The 18,978-nt window shown below is 40.7% G+C and overlaps 1 protein-coding gene across 1 annotated transcript in view; it reads right to left on the bottom strand.

Annotated features, from left to right (window-relative positions):
* Window positions 1-1,239: 1,239 nt before the first annotated feature.
* LOC139633879 (zinc fingers and homeoboxes protein 2-like) overlaps window positions 1,240-18,978 on the bottom strand; it is a 127,925-nt gene continuing 110,186 nt past the window's right edge. The window contains exons 5-6 of the mRNA XM_071499904.1: window positions 17,423-17,606; window positions 1,240-9,150 (exon numbers count right to left, since the gene is read on the bottom strand). Coding sequence (XP_071356005.1) covers window positions 17,426-17,606 — 181 coding nt within the window. The 3' untranslated portion in view covers window positions 1,240-9,150; window positions 17,423-17,425. The remainder of the gene's footprint in view (window positions 9,151-17,422; window positions 17,607-18,978) is intronic.

Genomic DNA, 18,978 nt, shown 5'->3' with positions numbered 1-18,978 from the left:
AAATGTTTGCAGCTTTTCTGTATTTTTAGTAGCTGCAGCTCTGGATGGAATCACACTAACAGTTTGTTTACTTTTGTCCACACCAGAGTGGAATATGTTTCAATTGTTGAAATCTCCTGCCCTGTTTACTGAGGGTCGCGCCAGCTTTCTAAAGGCAGGTTTGAGTAAACACATCATTGTACACTTGTTAACTGTAACCAGGATTTTAGAAAGCCTAAGGTCATGAGTAAAAAAGAGAAAGAGTCCAGTTGTTTCAGAGGTTTCTCTACACCACCAGAAAAAAACTGAACCCTCACTTCAAACTGTCATAAAACCACCTTTTGTCCAGATGTCTAGCACCTGTTTTCAAGAAGACAAGTGGTCAAACAGTGGTCAAAGTGTTGTTCTGGCAACCCAGAAGATGTTCTTATTAATGGCTTATAACTTATCTATAAAGCAAAAATGATTTATCAGCTCTTAAATAATCCTGTAGTAGAAAGTGGAAGCTGTTCAGCCATCGTTGTGTTTACAAGACAAGAGGTTATAATACATCCTCTGCAGCAGCTCCTTCTTCAGGACAGTGTGGACGCTACAGTGACTCGGTATCGGAAAATGTGACGAAACAGTTCAAACATAAAAGTATGAAAAGAAGTGACAGAAACAGAAGCAAAACAAGGTTTCTCTCCACCTCTGGACTGTTGGTGAGTAAAGGAATGAAGTTTGATGCTGAACTCGCAACGTTTCTTCTACACTGGTAAGTAAAGAGCTGCTAATGCTAAAAACGTTAGCTATGTAGCAAAAGCAAAACTTATAGATAGCTCTTTTAATAGAGAAAAACTTCAGTTACCCTAAACACTACCTGTTTATTTACATTTAACCAGAACCACCATCTTTCTCTGACCTTAACCAAAGAGCTCACAGGTGTAAGTCAGGCCGTCTGTCGATTCTGAACCACATCACAATTGGGAAAACAATTCGGTTTACATATATGTGTAATTTACAGGAGACGTGGTTGCATGCTCACAGTGTTAATAGCAACATGCTGAAACATCAGCTGGTATTGACTTTACTGTGGCCATTATCTGTGGTATAGTAGGGCTGCTGGAGTTCTCCGCAGGGGTCATTTCTTACCAATCATGGCAACCCATTCCCCATCCCATATCATTATCAAGACGTACCTGTAATTGTCTGACAACACTTTGTACAGATGCATGTAAACCACATAACATACTTGCAGAAACGAACAGAGAACACAGGGTGTACCCTTTGAAAAAGGCTGTGTTTTATTGAAATACAGCAGACATCAACAGGTTGTTTTGCTGTCCCGGGCAACAGAAACAGAGCTTGAACACTTTTCAGACAACGAAAAACAAACATTGATGGCTATTTCTTTGTCATTTTAAAAACTCCACAGACACTTTGAAGGTGTGGTTCAAACTGAGGAAATGCAGCCTCAGTCTGGGCCACAACCCGATGAACAAATGTGTCTCGGTCACGTTGGAAACTGAACGAAAACAATCCTGTGTCCCGCTTTGGGTTCTGACTTAGACCTTCAAAAATGCTGGTATACAAAGTTAAAAATCAAATACACCTCACGAACTGGAGGGAGGATCTGAAACAGTGTTCAGGCCTGTTTTTGAGCCCAGGGTTGGTTGTTTGATAGTAGCAGTAGTAGAAGAAGCAGAACCTCAGTTATGAAGCAGGGCTGGCCTCAACTCCCCGTAAAAAGACATTTCAGTGCACCTGGTTTCCCCAAGAATTAAAGACCTTAAACCGTCCTCCTAAATGGAGGGACAAACTTCCAGTTTGATCTTGGCTTTGACGTGATTAAACAAGTTGGAACAGTCGAACAGAGGATTTTTCTACATTGTCACTGGGATATTTGTCTAAGACAATTCTAATTTTCTAACTATTAAACTCCAGCTATCCCCATTGATTTACCTCTGTCCACAGAATGAACTGAGATAGTTTGATTTAAAAGTGCAGTTTGTGATAACCCTGTCAGTACCTACAGCATGTTGATTTGCATCGTTTGTGTTTAAATCCAGCATCACACTTTTTTGGGAAAAAAAAAAAAAAAAAAAAATCAACCTTATCAGAGAGATTCACACATCTGAATCTTCTCTCAGGTGAGGGAATACTTTTGCATAAGTCATGTCTTGATTGTCTGAATCTTTCAAAAACTCCTTTTCAGGCTTCTAAAGTAACACAATCAGAGCTTTCACCCGTGACAACAGGTATTTCTAGATTTTTTTTTGCCAAAGCGCAATTAAAACCCTGACGACAGCTGAGACTGAGGACGGATAAAGACCCCTGAAGTTTACCTGACAATCAAGGATGGAGCACATGAGGGATTTTCTTTAACACAGAACATTTTATCCACATGGTGCCGCAGTTTGTAGCACAAATGACCTCCTGTAGTTACAGTTGGGAATAACTCAAGGGTGTAATGTGGTAAGTGTGAATCTTTGGGAGTTGGTATTGCCCATGAAACGTTGCCTTGATTCTAATTTTTGCTTTAACGGTAACCCAGACAGCAAAATGAAACTTCTGGCCCAACAGATGCCTGAGTCCTTGGCCCGCGTATACTTCCACATCTGGGCAGAGTCCGGCTATTATCCTCTGGTATTGACAGACAGCTGGACAGTGTTTCTGTGTGTGCATCAGATTTGGTCCAAATGTGGAAGTACCATCTGACAGTACTGCAGTATATTGGACAGATTCGGGCCGTGGAACCAGGCATATACTGGGCCAGAAGAAAATAAGAATGGGAACATGTTTGTGCTAAAAGGAGACGGAATAAAAACTGCTTTTCAAACAGAAATGTGTGGACCAAGTTTTTAGGTCCATGTTGCATCAAGACTTGATGTTAAACGTCAACTGTTAAGATCATTTTTTCCCCTGGAGGTGGAAATATTGAATTACCTAATTTCATGTAGAAACCAGGAATAATTAACCATGTGTAGAATCAGAGTAAACTTCAGGGTACAGAAGGCGGTCCAGCCTCAGCGCAGTCGTAGAGGTCTCGCTGGTCTTTGAAACGTGACCGAATCGCACGAAATCTTTTTTTGGGGAAAACCAGGTGCACAGAACAGATAAAATCTCAACATGAGAAAACAGAGCAAGTTTAAATGAAACAAAGGAAGGACTCGTGCACACTAGCTGTACTGTAGATTTAGTTTTCATGTAGTGTGAATAAACTCTCGTGTCAAAGTTGAACTCTATGTGAAGATTAGCAGGATTTTTTTTTATGGCGATTTGATTGAAATGACTTGATTTTGCAGTTTAACATTCTGGTGTGACCAAACCTTTGACAAACAAAGATGATCCATCCTCGAAAAAATTTTACTGGTTTCAAAGTAAAGGGCTAAAGACAGTGACGAGTGGCCAATTTGTTGGGTTAACTGGTTGGTTTTTGGATGGTACAGATATAATCTCATTTCTCCTGCTGTTTAGCAACATCTTCTCAAATAAAAGGAAATGTGCAGCTTTTTGTTCTGCGGCCACGAGCACCTGGTTCAACATTTATACAATAATAATAATCAAAGGTCTGACACGTTTTCTGTTGGACTGGTTCCCACACTGGTACTAGTGTGCCCGACTATATCCTCTCCTGACATTCAGACAGTAAAACCACAACATTTACTTGACTCCCCAAAGCAAATACATTCAATCATTCATCAGAAAAATATTCGATTAAAACTATACACTTGCAAAAATAAGAGTCTCTTGGAAGCTTTCTAAGGCTGAGCGTCCACCAGGAGCCTCTCTGTGCAGCGCTGCTTTCTTATCAGGTTTTTTTTTTTTTTTCCTCTTTTGCAGAAGGGCGTGCGGCAGCGTGACAGAAAGCTTCAGTGATGCCGAACGCTATGAGATTAAAAAACTATGAAGACTTTAAGCGAAGCATTTCATTTGACTCATACCGACAGCCGGGGCTTTGTACAGGAAAACTCTCCGGCTGCTACCAATCGGTCGCCCAGTGGACGGAGTTGAAAACCCTCCCCCTGTTGTTGTGTTGTTTGTTGAGGCCAGCCCTGGTAATGCATTTGTAAATACAGTATTTCAGATATATGTAGTCTTATCATCTTTAAATCTGACCAGGACACTACAGCGGCAGAACCAATACATAAAGAAGCTCATATTTTGTTTTTACTATTATTCTTTTTTGTCGGAATGGAACTAGTTTCAACTAAGCCTACCAAGCCAACATGTAGTTATGTATTGAATAAAAGGCTATTTATCTTTTTTTGTTTGTTTTTGTTTATTACAGGTTTGTATGATGGTGTGCAGGACAACAAACAGAGAGAGAGAGAGAGAGAGAGAGAGAGAGAGAGAGAGAACAATCAACCAAGAAGGGAAACAGAGAAGAAAGGGAGAGACAAAGACAGAAGGAAAAGTAAGAGAAGTGATAGAGCAAGGAGGAGAAACAGAGAAAAGAGAGAAAAAGAGAGAGAGATTAAAGTATGATTCAGGCAGCATGATTCTGGATTGTGGGTTTTTACTGTCGAGTGTGTTGTGAGATCGTTACCATTGAATCCTTCTGCGTTTGCCACCGTTTAGATTTGAGTTTCTCAACTGCTTTTTTTTTTTGTTGTTGTTTTTTTTCATGTTGTTGTTTGTTCCTTATCGGTTTTAAACAAAGATCCACGACAGTCACTTGGTCATACAAGCATGTTCGTCGGAACAAGAAGTGCAGGTTGGCTTAAGTTTCTTTCTTTTTTTTTTCTGTGTTGTTTTTCCTTTGCTTTTCTTCAAAAAGGGTTCCAGACAGAGTGGCTACAATAATAATAATAATAATATAATAATATAATAATAGCACTTGACTTCACTTCAGCACAGTAAAAAAAGAAAAAAGGTCCAAAGGTGCTTTTTTTGTGTGTGTTTTTTTTTTTTTTTTTTTTTAAATCTGATTTGATGTGAAGCGAAGTCCCCCTCTTCCTCACTCCTCCCCCTCCCCCTCCTCCTCCTCCTCCCACCTCTCCTCTCCTCTCAGCGGGGAAGTGGCGGGCGGAAGTCCAGTGCCGGTGAGATGAAGAAGAAGTGACTGAAGTATTGCCAACTGGTCTGTCTTTTTTTTTTTTTTTTTTGTTTTGTTTTTTTTTGTAGTGGTTCCACTCTGGTTCAGTACAAAAAGAGAAAGAGATGGAGAAAGAAAGAAAGAAAAAAAAAAACGTTGCATGCATGCACGCATACCACTGCTGGCACCGTTTTTTTAAAAGTCCATCAAAAAAAAAAAAAAAAAAAAAAATGAAGCTGAGAGAAACCAAGTGAGAGGGTTTGAAAAAAAACCAAAAAAAAAAAAAACAAACAAGGAGGGTTTCAGGGGGACGAGTTGCTCCCATTTTACAAAATGTAACAAAATTTTTCCCGCAAAATTTTACAAATCTGTAGCAATACAGGAAAAACAAAAGAGACAAACAAACAAACATATATATCCTATTTACAAGAAGAAGAAGAAGAAGAAGAACCCTTTTTTTTAAAAGTGTAGTGAGAATGCAGCAGATCCCAGCTTTGGCACTCGGCGTTTGTGTTTGTTGTTGTTGTTTTTTTTTCTTGTTTGTTGTTTGTTTGAAATCCACCCTGTCGGTCAGATGGTGTGTACAGTCAGACTGCTGCTGCAGGCACACATTCAGTGCTCCGGTTCACTCTCCTCCTCAGACTCATCCGCATCCTCGCATCTCCACGGCAACACAGGTCACGCACAACATCACCTCAACCACAGATGTCCGTCCATCCATCCTTCCGTCCAAGTTCACAACCTGCTAATCCCCCTCTCATGAGACGGCTGCTGCTTCCTCCAGACTGCCGCAGGGGTTCAGGGCCAGAAACTAAAGAGCTGATAATGAACCAAGGTCCTTCTTAAAGGGGAAGTTTAGTTAAGAAACACAGATCATTGAGGTTCAAAACCAAAGCTTCCTTCAGAGGGGAAGGTTTATGAGTTTTGATCATTCACAAAATCTGACTGAAAATCATCATCAGAGTTTGCTGCCCTCTCTGGGGGAAAGTTTCGAGTCCGTTTCACCAGTGATGGCAGCACTGATGGGTGCTCAGTAATGAGCTCTACTGCGCTGTGTCCTTGAGTTCACCTGTACATCACTGCAGCAAGATGGAGAGTTAAAGTAGGAGAGGCTGGAAACAGCTGATTTACAGGGGGTGTGACATTAATGTTTAAACTCCCTGTTAAGGGAAACAGGAGGCTTTTAAAATGTGAAGGAATTAAAAAGTTAAAGGGAAGTTCCACTGGGTGTCAACACACGAATCAAACATCCTCTTAAAGGGAAAGTTTAGGCTTTAAACAAACCAATCTCACTGATCATTAACGAAGCACCTTTAATTAAAGAGACTGATGTTAACAGTTAGGATGAGGAAATACACCCACTGCCCACTAACAAAGCCCCCCTTAAGGTAAAGTTCGGAGCTTCGTGGGATCCAAAGTGGTGCTAATCAACCAGATAACAAATGACGCTATGACAGTTTTTGAAGCTTTAAAAATTGGGGTCTCATGGTGGGAATCTTATTCTGTTCGACTCCCAGGCCACCAGACATTTACTTGGCTGGTCAAGGACATTAAAGATACTGTCTGTAATGTGCCAACAGTGTCACTGAATCCTCTCAATGTGCGACTGATGCTTTGAATCTTAAAGCCTCAACAGAGGAAACTGAAACACAACAGGATGTTAACAAACCAGTCAGGATGATCATAAACAAGCCCCCGGCTTTTCAGAAGCTCCAGGACGTTAACAAATGGAGCTTCATTAAGTTAATAAGTTTGTCCGACTGGTATTTAGACAACCTCTTAAAGGGACAGTTTAGTTCATGAAGAAACCAGTTGCATTGACCATTAACACAGACTGTGTCCACTGGTTTCACTGTGTCCCAGTTTCATGTTACACACTCATTTTCACTCATTCTTTCATATTTAAAATATGGTAAATGTAGTAAAATATCAAAATGAAATAAATTTCAAAAGCAAGTTTTGCAGTTTTGACTCTGGTGTTCAAGGACGCTGCCGTCCCACAATGCAACACAGAACAGACACAGAGGAGCTTGTGAAAAATTCCTGTGATACAAAGTCAGAGGGTCAAAAAGTCAATCCTCGAAAAGAAGATTTTACCATCAGCTTTTGAAATTGGATTTTGACAGAAAAAGAAGAATCACAAGATCCGCCACCTTTTTCCAGAGATTTCAGCTGCATCACATGGTCTTCATCGGGAGATGGAGTTGGCTCTGTTTGACAAGTGAGCTCGGTAGCTGTGATGATTTTGCAATTTTAGGTGTTTTTGACCATTATGGCTCAGATGGTAACTTTTAAAGCTCCATCCAGTCTAAAGGTAGATGTCCATGTGTTTGTGATTATAAAGCAGGTCTAGGTTCTATATTAATACTGTGAAAGTATCAAAGCCTCAGTCCACAGAGAAATGCATACAGCCTGTATTCAGAAACTGAGCCTTAAAACCAGCCGTCAGGACTTCTGGAACTTTGTGATGTCACAACAAAGCAGTCACTGCTCTCAGCCACGCCCCAAGCCCCGCCAACCTGGACCCACCATCCAACCTTGCGGGATTTGGTTTCTCTGAGTGTTTACCTGAAATCTGCTATATTTTTATTAGATCACTCAGAAAACAGTTGGCCAATCAGAGGAGAGGCTCAGATCCTCTCCTCTGATTGGCCGACTGACCTGTTGTTACTAGAGCTCCAGAGAAAAGCCTGAGAGAGGAGATGTAAAACTACACTGAGATGGTTTTTGGTTCTTAAAACCACAGATATATCTTCTGATGGAGATCAACACTTCAGATAAAACACCGAAGAAGTTAAAATATGGGACCTTTAAAAGTCAAATCCACTAAGGAAGACCATGTGACAGAGTTGAAAGCTCAGTCTCCCCAAACTCCAGAATAAACCTGATTTGAATTTGATTTGTTTGATTGAGTCTCATTAGTCTGTTAAAAGTGAACACATCACAGTGTTTCCAGCTGCACAACTGCATGAGTATAAAACCTTTAGGGGTTTAGAGGGAACTCTGTGAAATCTGATAAATGTCTGGTTGAGTTGCATTGTGGGTAATGTAGCCACCAGGTTGTGATGATGTCGTACCCTTTAAACTCAGTGCACCATGGACACTAGTACACAGTGCACTGGGGTGTAACATTAAACTGTGACACTGAGGACTCGTACAGGAACCAGTCTCATTTATCATGAACTAGATTAAAGGGAGGGTTGATGTTAAAAGGCCAGTATTTTCTTGTTTTTCTCTATTGTGCATCTATGATGCACACTGGTGACATTTTTTCCACAAAAAGATGTTCAGCTTCACCAACTTTGGTTTCCAGGCCTCCAAAAGTAGCTGTAATAAAACAGGCTGTTTGTACTTAAAACCAGGGATTACAGGGACCAGCACTACTGATTATAAACCAATCCACCTCTTCAAAGGAATTTTTGGCATTTTAAGAACCATATCCTGCTCAAGAAAGACACATTCCACCTTAAAAGGAAGCCTCAGTGTGTCGGGAACCCTGTCAGACCTCGCTATGATTGTTTACAGCATTTTGGAAATCGTCTCCTCACCTATAAGATGCGTCTGTGGTGGTATCTGTGCGCTGAGCCTTGTGTCTGCATATGCAGGGAGGGGATCTGCCCCTGAATTGTACTGTATTGTAATATTATTGTAAAACTCACAACAGTGTGAAAAATGAAAAAAAAGCAGCGATTTGAGAGGGAGGGCAATTTCAATTATCTTCACAGACCGTGACCCTGAATTTCTCCTTGCACTCTTCAGATTTCAAACTGTGGAGTGTGTTTACGCCTTGCCAAAATAAAATCTGCCGCCCCAGAGCCCCCCTTCCCACCCCCCCACCGCCGTTTTCTCAACTCATGTTTTTTTGTTGTGAACGTCACATCTGTGGAGGGGTTACTTCAGGTCGAGAACACTGACGAGATTACCTCCAACATGACGGAGGAGGATGTTGTGCGTGATCTGCAATGCGACAATCAAAAGACAAAAAAATCAGTTTAAAAATAAAAAAAAGAAAAAAAGAAAAAGAAAAAAAAGCAATATCTGATAATTAAAAAAAAGTCTTCTTTTGTTGCTCCATTCTTCGTTTTTCTTTCCTTCTATATGTTTCCAGCAGCAGCGGTGGTGGCGGTGGCGATGGCGGCAAATCCTATTTGCACCTGAAATGGACATAGGGGAGAAGAGAGAGGAGGGGGGGGGGCATTAAAAACTGTCAAACGTTTCCTGGCACAAGAGAAATGTCAGTTACACAATAACTCAGATCATTCTCAACAAAAAAAGAAGGAAACAAAAAAAACAAAAAACAAAAGAGAGGGGGATTAAAAAGCAATTGTTGTGCCAGGAGCCGGTGTTCCCGGTCGCCTGGTGCTGCTGGGAACTGGGACACGTTGTGAAATAGCGGCTTTCTCATCGGCGGCAGACCTGAGAGCGGCCGGCGCTCTCTCCTCTAATCCGTGTAAGAGGGAAACTGTGTTAAAGTTGTATTTTGTGTGGAAGTGATTAAACGAGGCTCACAGTCGCTGTGATTACAGGAACAGGACAATGGACAATAAACCACACACACACACACACACACACACACAGGTTCATCCTTTACACAAAAACCACAGTAAACTGTCAAATTGCGGCTCAGACCTGCAAAGTACTTTCATCGTATTTGTGTATAAAATCTTCCTGTTTTCTGATGTGCAACATTTCAATCCAAGGACTCTGGTGCTGATGAAGCTACAGGGAGCAGCTGTTTTAGCGTCTTTTAGCTCATTGTTTTGGTTTCTGGTCCACTCACATGAGCGGGTTCTTTAGTCCTCTGTGGTGAGTTTCTGCTTCCTGTGCTAATCTTCTTTTTCCCACGCTGTCAAAGCCTGATTCTGATATCAGACCAATCATCTTTCAGCACGCAGGCCTCGAGCTGAGTCTTTGTTTCAGTTCCACACATTCTGAGGAGAGCTCTCTGAGACGCTTCCTCCGAGCTCTTTGTTGATGTTTGGGAGCTCAGCGCAGTGATGAAATCTTCAGCTCAGAGTTACACGGAAGCGCTTCTGTTCAGCTGGACAACAGCTGTTCAACCAGCTATACAATCAGTCACCGTTACACAACAGCTGACGGTCCAATATGGCTGACAGGGTGCGTTACAGCAGCTTCACATACATGATGATCTAACACCACAAAATGCAACTGGATTTGATCAGTTTTACAAATCTTTGATTTCAGAAAAACCTGGTCAGATGTTAAACTGTCAGCTCGTCTGTTTTCATACAACCCAGACTTGGGCCTTCTGGTTCTCTTCTGGCCCAGTATACACTCTGCTTCCATGGCCCGAGTCTGGCCCATACACAGCACGACTGTCAGATGCTACTTCCACATCTGGTCCGAATCTAGCACACACAGAAAATCTGAGGATAACAGCTGGAATCTACCCAGATGTGGAAGTGTATGGGCCAGACTTGGGCCGTGGACATGGAGTGTATGACTCAAGTGGTGAAGGATGCAAAAAAACATGCACAAAGAGCAAACACCATAAACAAAAAATATACAAAAAGACAATAAAAATACATCTGACCTCGACCCCTGCACATAGTAAACAACTAAAGATGCTTCTAGCACTAACAACACTAACAATTCCAGAGCAAAGAGGTTCTACAGAAAAACGTCAGTTTTATGAAGCAATTCTCAGATACATTACCTCTGATGAGGAGAATTTCAGTGCACATCGTTTGTTTTTTTCTGAATATTTCAACGGCAGAAAGTTTGTGGTGAGGATTTTGGTTCAGGTCCAGCAGTTCGTTTTTAAAAGATGCTCTAACATTGGGTTATTTTCCTAATGGCTGACTGCAGCGTGCTGAATGAAAACCATCAGTGTGTGATCGTCACTGTGTGAGTTCTGATAAAAATATTCATTACACATTATTTTATTAAAATCTGTTAAATCTAAATTTTGAGGACAGTGCAGCCGTGGTGAGGGGTATCTCAGAGCTCTCCAGTTTTATTTTCTGATTATCTGTCTGACTTTTGAAAGCGGCACATTGACTTTACAGCCAAGGAGAAAAAAATACAGGTTTGATGTAAGGTTAAGATGCAAGATGTGGGTGATTACACCTTAAAAAAGAAACTTGTGGCCAGTTTCCTGCTACAAATTAAAGATGTTTCTCTGGGAAAAAAAAGCCTTAGAAACCTCCTTCTTATTAAAACCAGAGGTACAAAATTAAAACATTTTATTTTAGGACCGTGGTTACCTGGAAACAGGTAACTCTTGGTGTCTGCTGCCTCTGTTTTTTACATTATAATAATGATGAGGGAGAAGCTCTGCAGCATTTTGGCAATTAAGCCTTCATCTATAAGCTACGACTGCTGATAAGTTATTATGGGACGCTGCGCTGCGCTCTGCTGATTAAATGAAGCCCCGAGCTGCTGTGATTAGTGAGACAGGACAATGGATGGTGCGCACACACAAACTATTAAAACACACACACACACACACACACACACACACACACACACACACACACACACACACGAGCTGGAGACATCGTACCACATCAATTTGCGCTGCAGGAATTAGTTTTTGCTCCATCACTCGTTATGACTTTTTAATACAAGCTGGTTGATACCATCACTCTTCACCGGTATCATCTTGCTGCTGTGACCTCTGACCCCTAACCTGACACCCGCCCCTCCCCATTCAGACGTTTCATCCATCTTTTTTTTTCTTAACAAAAACAGGTTATTTTATGATTTATTTGCTCTATTGAAAAATCTGCCGTTTTTTCATTCTCTCCATTTTTAAAATGCATGAAATGTTTTTTGGGTTTTTTTTTTGCAGCCACCTCTTGGTAATTCATTTCAGGCCTGTTATTCTTAATATTCTCTGCAGATATTCAACTCTATTATCTACCATTACTCTGCCGCCCTCCACAAAAGAACAACGTGATGATTAATACACAATATCTGGGGATGTATATTTCATTTTGATAATGTTTTGCTGAATAGCTGAATAACTTTGTGAGTAGAACGTCTTTAATTCCTTTTATGAGCTGCACAGGAGATGATCTTTTCTCTTTGTTTTATGACAGGAGACACAGACTGATTTCTGATCAAAACCATTTTTAATTTTTTGTTTATTAATATTTTTTGGAGCGTTTATGTTGCCTACTCCTCCTCATCTCAGGTTTTTATTGTATTTTATTGACAAAGACTTGTTAAATGGTGTTTTTCTGTCCGTACTTTGTCTTATGCATGTATTTAGATTGATTTAAAGTTTCTTTAAAGATGCACTAATCAATATTTTTATATTTATTTGTTTGTTTATTTGATAGGGACAATGCATGTTAATGAGCATCAGCATACATGATGTCAACATGCTGGATTGTAGCAAAAACGCTAATATACAACTGTTGTCCCTCAGCAGGTAACCTAAACATAAAACATCACACAAATACAAAGTACACAAATAAAAGGACAAATGATAACAGATCCGACATGACAGGTACTATACAAATAAAGTTCATTATTATTATTATTATCATTTTCAAAATCATGCCAACATTTTGACATCCTATGAAGTTGACACACACATTGACGATCTAAGGTCAGAGGGTTAGAGGTCACATGCTGATCAGATTGCTCCATCTGGATGTAATTTTGTAATTTGTGATATTGGGGCATATCAATAAAACTGAACTGACGTGTTGGATTTAACCTGCTGTGCTGTGACTCTCTGACTGGTGCTGGCTTTTTTCTACTTTGTCTTTGTTTCTTATGTTAAAATAAGCAGAAGTATTGATGTGACAGCCAGAGAACAGTTTGATACAATAAGGAGTTTAACACACACACACACACACACACACACACACACACACACACACACACACACACACACACACACACACACTTAATAACATCTAAACATAACAATGCACTATTCAGTATCTCACATGTCACCTCTGTAGCTGGAGCCTCAGCAGAGTCTGAGGTGAGGAGTCGCTCCTGACGTTTGTTTTTTCCTCCCTTGTGTGCCAGAGGGGAGGGGCTTAACAACATAACTACCACACACACACAGGGATGGAAAATTAAAACACACTACAATGATTTCACTGTCTTCAGACACTGGCTCTCGACCCTGTGTGTCTGGCTGTGTGCTCGGGGGTCTGGTCTGGTCTGGTCTGGGAGGCAGACTGATGGCTGAGCCTCTCCTCTGATTGGCTGACTGTTTTCTGAGTGATCCGATAAAAATATAGCAGATTTCAGGTAAACACTCAGAGAAACCAAATCCTGCAAGGTTGGATGGTGGGTCCAGGTGGGCGGGGCTTGGGGCGTGGCTGAGGGTGGTGACTGCTTCATTGTGACATCATAAAGTTCCAGAAGTCCTGACGGCTGGTTTTAAGGCTCAGTGTCTGAATACAGGCTGTGTGCATTTCTCTGTGGACTGAGGCTTTGATACTTTCACAGTATTAATATAGAACCTAGACCTGCTTTATAATCACAAACACATGGACATCTACCTTTAGACTGTGTGGAGCTTTAAGGTAGAATTAAAATATATTTTATCAACTTAAAGTGACCTCGACGGAGCAGATACATCCCTCTGAAGTGACCAGAGACCTGCTAACACCATGTCAGAGTCAATTATGAAGTGAAAACAAAATGGCATTTCAGTTTCATGAACAGGACAGAGCTGGACTGACCAACAGACCCACACTGCCCCCCCTCGAGCCACACCACGACAGGCCATGTGGCAAAATATGCCTTCAATGTGTATCTAAAATGTAGAAATAATTTGGTTTAAATGATCACATTCAACAAAAAACACTCTCCTCTACATCTACGCAAACCTGTGGGTCATCGTTAAAGTGTGAAGAATGGCTCAAGGCTTCTGTAGCCATACTTCAACGTACATTTCAAACCCCATATTTAAATTTCAGAGAGTTTGAGTGCGACTCCCTACTGGGGCACAGTTTTCCATCAGGGGTGTTTGGTGGATTCCAGCGTTCACCTGCCACAGTCAGTCGTCTGTGAGCCAAACTGATTTGGAGAGCAGAATTCAGCCTCCAATAATAACTGGCACCTGAACTGAGCGTCTGGCAGAGCAGACGAGTGTGTGGCCACAGTCACAAACGGCCAGAGTTTAGATAGCAGCTCATGTTAATTTATCATCCCGCTCACAAACTGAATCCCATCGACCAGAACACCTCACCAGGCCATGCTCCTGCCACGACGCTTCACTGCTGCTGCTGCTGACACGAACCCGAGAGAAGTGACAGTTTGATTTAACATGTTTGACATTAAAGTTAAATTCTCTAATTTCTGTAAAGAATGACCTCTATGCAAATGCACCGCACAGATGCTTTGTTCAGTGTTTTTCAGTCTGATGTGTGGGATGGAGCAGAGAGGTGGAGAGTGGAGGAGTTTGTGAGAGCAGCTGCAGCAGTCTGAAGAAAACCTCCACACAATGAAGATAATAAATAAACCCAATCTGTTTGTGCTTTTTTCTACAGGAACTTATATTATATTGTATTGTATTGTAATATAATACATTATATTACATTATATTGTATTATATTATATTATGTTATATTATATTCATTTATTCACTGATGGAATAACCTGCATGTGTTTTTCTTGGAGGGGGGGGACTTCGGGGGCAACCAGAGAAAACTCACGCAGGCATGAGGAGAACATGCAAACTTCACTCAGGTTCAAACTGAGAACGTTCTCGCTGTGCTAACCACTGCAGCTCTGTGCCACCAATATCTTACAGATTATGGTTTAACTCGTTATAAAACACTGAGCTGTGTGTTGGTGACTTATGGACCTGTTGAACTCTGGGTATCGTATTTCATCATCTCACCTGGAACAGCCCCCCCCCACCCCCCCCCACACACACACACACACACACACACACACACAATTAGACTGGACCGACTTCGGCCCTGCATGAGAGAACGCAGCCCCTCATTGGTTAGAGCGAGGCCAGAGCGCGCTGCCAGTGCAGATGGCTCTGGCTAAAAAAACACAAACAACAAGAATAAAAGAAAAAAGAAAAAAATGAACGAGGCTCAACTTTTTATGTCCAACACAAGACAAACAAAAACTGTCTCTCTCACCTCGTCTCAGCCTTATGGTGCTAAAATCACTCGAGAGTTTTTCTACCAGAAAATCAGATTTCTACAGTTTTCCATTTGTAAAAACATAAATTGAGAATTAATTAACTTGCACTTACAGACATGATGTGATTTTGTTGGTCAGTGACTCATTTATTTAACTTTTACCTTTAACTCTACGTTTGTTTTTTGTTCTTTGGTTTCATGCTTTATGCTTATTCTGTATTTTTACTTTGTGTTTGCGTGTGAACGAACTGATTTTGTGTTTTCACGTTTGCACGCTCACACTAAAAGACAACTTAATGTGTTTGTGAACTGAACAGAACTGAAAATGTCCAAAGTGTCAGATTCCAGCAGGAAAAAACTTTCTCAGACATCACTGACAGGATGAGTTTGATTTACAAAATCCACCGTTATTGTTGGCTTTTCAAAAATACTGCATATTGATTATTGATTGCAGCTGTCAGGTGTTGATTTTGAAGGCATCCAAACGTGGTGACAGTCAGACAGTGACAAAACTGACGATGTAAGAAGCTGAGTCTCCACCTTGTTTGTTTGTTTGTCTGGAGGAATTCATTTGAACAGATTCTATTTTGATAAGCGAAAGCTGCGAGGAAACATTAAAACTTTGTGCTGTCAGAACAGACAGTGGAGGGAAGAAGCGGCGGGCTCTGTCGTCACACTCTGCCCCAGGCTGAGCCTTTTATCTATCAAACTTTACCACACCGGGGGGTCTGCTGCTATTTCTGGCCTCCAGTCATATGTTTTTGTCTTCCTAAATTTTCCTGAAGTTGGTGTTTGTTGCTCAGCAGTTGTAGCCAAAACTCACACAGCTACACACACAAGCAGTGACTGGCTGGAGCGCTTCTGTTTGTTGCCTGGGATCGAGGTGTTGGCTTTAACACTAACAGACTTGGGGGGGGGGGGGGGGGGGGGGGGGGGGGGTCACTTCACTTCTACATGTGAAAACCTGCAGCCACAGAATCAGTTACTCAGACCAGTCTGCAGATTTCTGCTTTATGACCTTTTTAGGATCAAATATAAAAGAACTTAGATTTAAACAGATTGTAGATGAAGATTTTATTTGACAAGTCACACAAATTTCTAATAAAAAAATAACGAATATCAAATATTTTTCTTTAATTCTAAGTTGTTTTCTATTTTTTATTGGTATTTACAAAGTGAGACTGCACACAGTCAGTTCAGGGATGAGAGGCTGGGAGGAAGGAAAGTTGTTTCAAGAAGGATTTGAAAGATAAATACAAACCATCCTGACAAAGTGATGTATAATGTTCAAAATCAACAAAGATAAGTGCTGCGAAAAAAACCTGAAGTAACTGATTTTTTTGGTGAGTAAATAATGTTGAACTTATTTCCACATTGAACAGTTCCACAGCATCATGATCCTTCATGATTTTCTGGTGTTTGTCTCCACCTGATGAGTCTCAGTCTTTTAGCTCTGTGTTTGGTCTCCTCCAGCTGCTGAGGGAAACATCTGGCTCAGCAGCTGCTCTCTGACTGAGTGTGTCTGCTGGTCGCTGCTGAGCAGGAAGTGGACAGTGGCTTTATACAGATGTTTCTCTGAAAACAGCTGCCTGCTGCGACGCCATGACAGCGGTAAGGGCAGGGTGAGACTGGGAAAGAAATTCAGTGCTGGGTCGGGACGGTGACGGTTGAAACTTGGTTGTGGCTATGAGCAAAACCTTTGTCATATTGTTTTCATATTATAATTATATCCGTTGTTGTTATGAAAATATCAATTTAAGACACTTTAAAGGTACACACAGGGAATTTTTATCCGCTCATAGCACAACAGATTTTTTTGGCAGTGAAGAAGAAGACGACTTACACAGTGCGTTATGGTGAAGAAGAAATTCACAGAGTACCTTTAAACCTGAGACAGTTGTTGAACCATGCGTCTTCCACGACAGACATGTTTCTCTAATCAGAGATGCCTCACTGAAAGACGTGATTCAGATTTTACTTAACTGCCTGAAATGAGGTCATTTGTTATTTTTGACATTTTTGGAACATTTCTGAATAAGCGATTAATCATTTCACCAAGACGTAATTAACACTTGCACTGATAGTGAATGTAATGTAATGTAAGACAATGCCCTTCTAACATGTACAACATATTTTATTTTTGACATGGATGGATTGTCTGTGCTCAGCGGACTCAGAGCCTCCGTCACACATTTCTCATATTTTACCAACATCCTACTAATCAACACAAATGTGAAGCGAAGACAAGACGCAGAGGCAGATCAGCCAAGGTCGCCCACTGAAAACCAGAACATACACCAGGATACATCAATCATGACTCTTCTCTCACCGTTTATCCAGTCAGCCTCCCAGACGTGTCCTCCGCCATCTTCCTCTCTCTGTCCAGGAGCAGCTCCCGTCCTCTCCTCGAGCGCCCGTCCTCCAGCCAGCTCCCGAACACCTCCCGCGCTCCTCCCATGACTCCTCCGTTCTGTCCCCCGTTCTTCAGCTCGGCCACGTTCTGCTGCCTCAGTCTGTTAAAGCAGGTTCACAAAAAGTTACTTGAACTTGAATCATTGCTGGTGTTCGCCCACAAGCCCTCACAGAAACACAATTTATCCAGTGGACATTGGCAGATGTTTTATTTTAAAGGTACATCCTCCTTTTTTTGGCTTCACTAAGGATGCACATGTTAAAATCATTTTTACAAATATTACTGAATGTAAAGGTGACGTTCAAACATATATTTATGTTTAAAAATGTTTTTTTCTCGCAGCGTTCTTACAACTCTTACAGCATTTTTATTTACCTATCAAAAGATAAAATTTTATTAAATTAAATAAAAGAGTGAGATTTGATTTTTTTTAAACTAAAGATTAATGCTTTCCTTTTTGTCTTCACAGAAACATCAAACAAATCTTTGCTTCATTCAGCGTATTGAGTCTTATAAAAATATTTGAATGAAGTGAAAAATGCAAGACATCAGGAGACACTTGACATGGAAACTGAAAATCAGCATACATTTTATCAGTATAGATGTTACAAACCCCGTCTCAGTCTGTTCATCTTCAGTCTAACCACTGAATTAAATGCTGTAAAACCACAACACACACAATGAAGTTAAAGTTTAAAAAGATTTGGCATTGATTTAATTCTGGCAGATAAAGGGACGGGGGTTAACATCAGCAGAATGCCAGATAACTTCTGAAATCAGTTTCAAGGATTTCTGCTTTTCAGAACTGAAGTGGAACATTTGTTTTTTTTAATTGCAATGAGGAGAAATAATATTAGGAGTAATTTCATTCTGCTGGAGGACATTTTCTTTGTGCAATGTGAAAATAAATCAACAATCATGACAGAGCCCATAGATGACAAGTCAAAAATGTGTCACTGCAATTACAACTGGGACAAACTTAATGACAGGACTTGATTTTATTTATTTTACTTTACTTTTTTTGAAAAAATAATGAAATTTTATTTTGTGAAATAAATCGAGTTCAGTTTTGACTGTTGACTTCCAGTCTCTGCTGAACGTCTAAAGCAGCATTTAATCTATTTTCACTGAATTTACTGTAAATAAACAGCAAAAATGACACTGTACAAGACCTTTACATTGTTGTGTACTTAACGCCTCTCACTGTCTGCACACTGCACATTGTAGAGTTTATAAATCCAATCCAAGAGTCAGAAGGATTTCAATGTGCCATCAGTGCAGGTTCAAACTGCTTTTCAAAGACCGAGCACGAACCCAGAGCTGACTCATGGGAAGAATAAAACTCTTGCCCAAATTATTGTGGAGATATTGGTTTACAACCTAATGGCTCTGTTATTTGACCAAAGATGTCCCAGGCTCCTGGAACGCAGGGCAGACTAAATAAAGTCTCGCAGATTTTTTTAGGTTAATGT

The sequence above is a fragment of the Trachinotus anak genome, unplaced genomic scaffold (genome assembly GCF_046630095.1).
Source record: "Trachinotus anak isolate AG129_WGS33_773 ecotype Australia unplaced genomic scaffold, CSIRO_AGI_Tana_v1 ptg000016l, whole genome shotgun sequence".
Taxonomy (NCBI): domain Eukaryota; kingdom Metazoa; phylum Chordata; class Actinopteri; order Carangiformes; family Carangidae; genus Trachinotus; species Trachinotus anak.
This window is presented reverse-complemented; position numbering and strand designations above follow the sequence as displayed.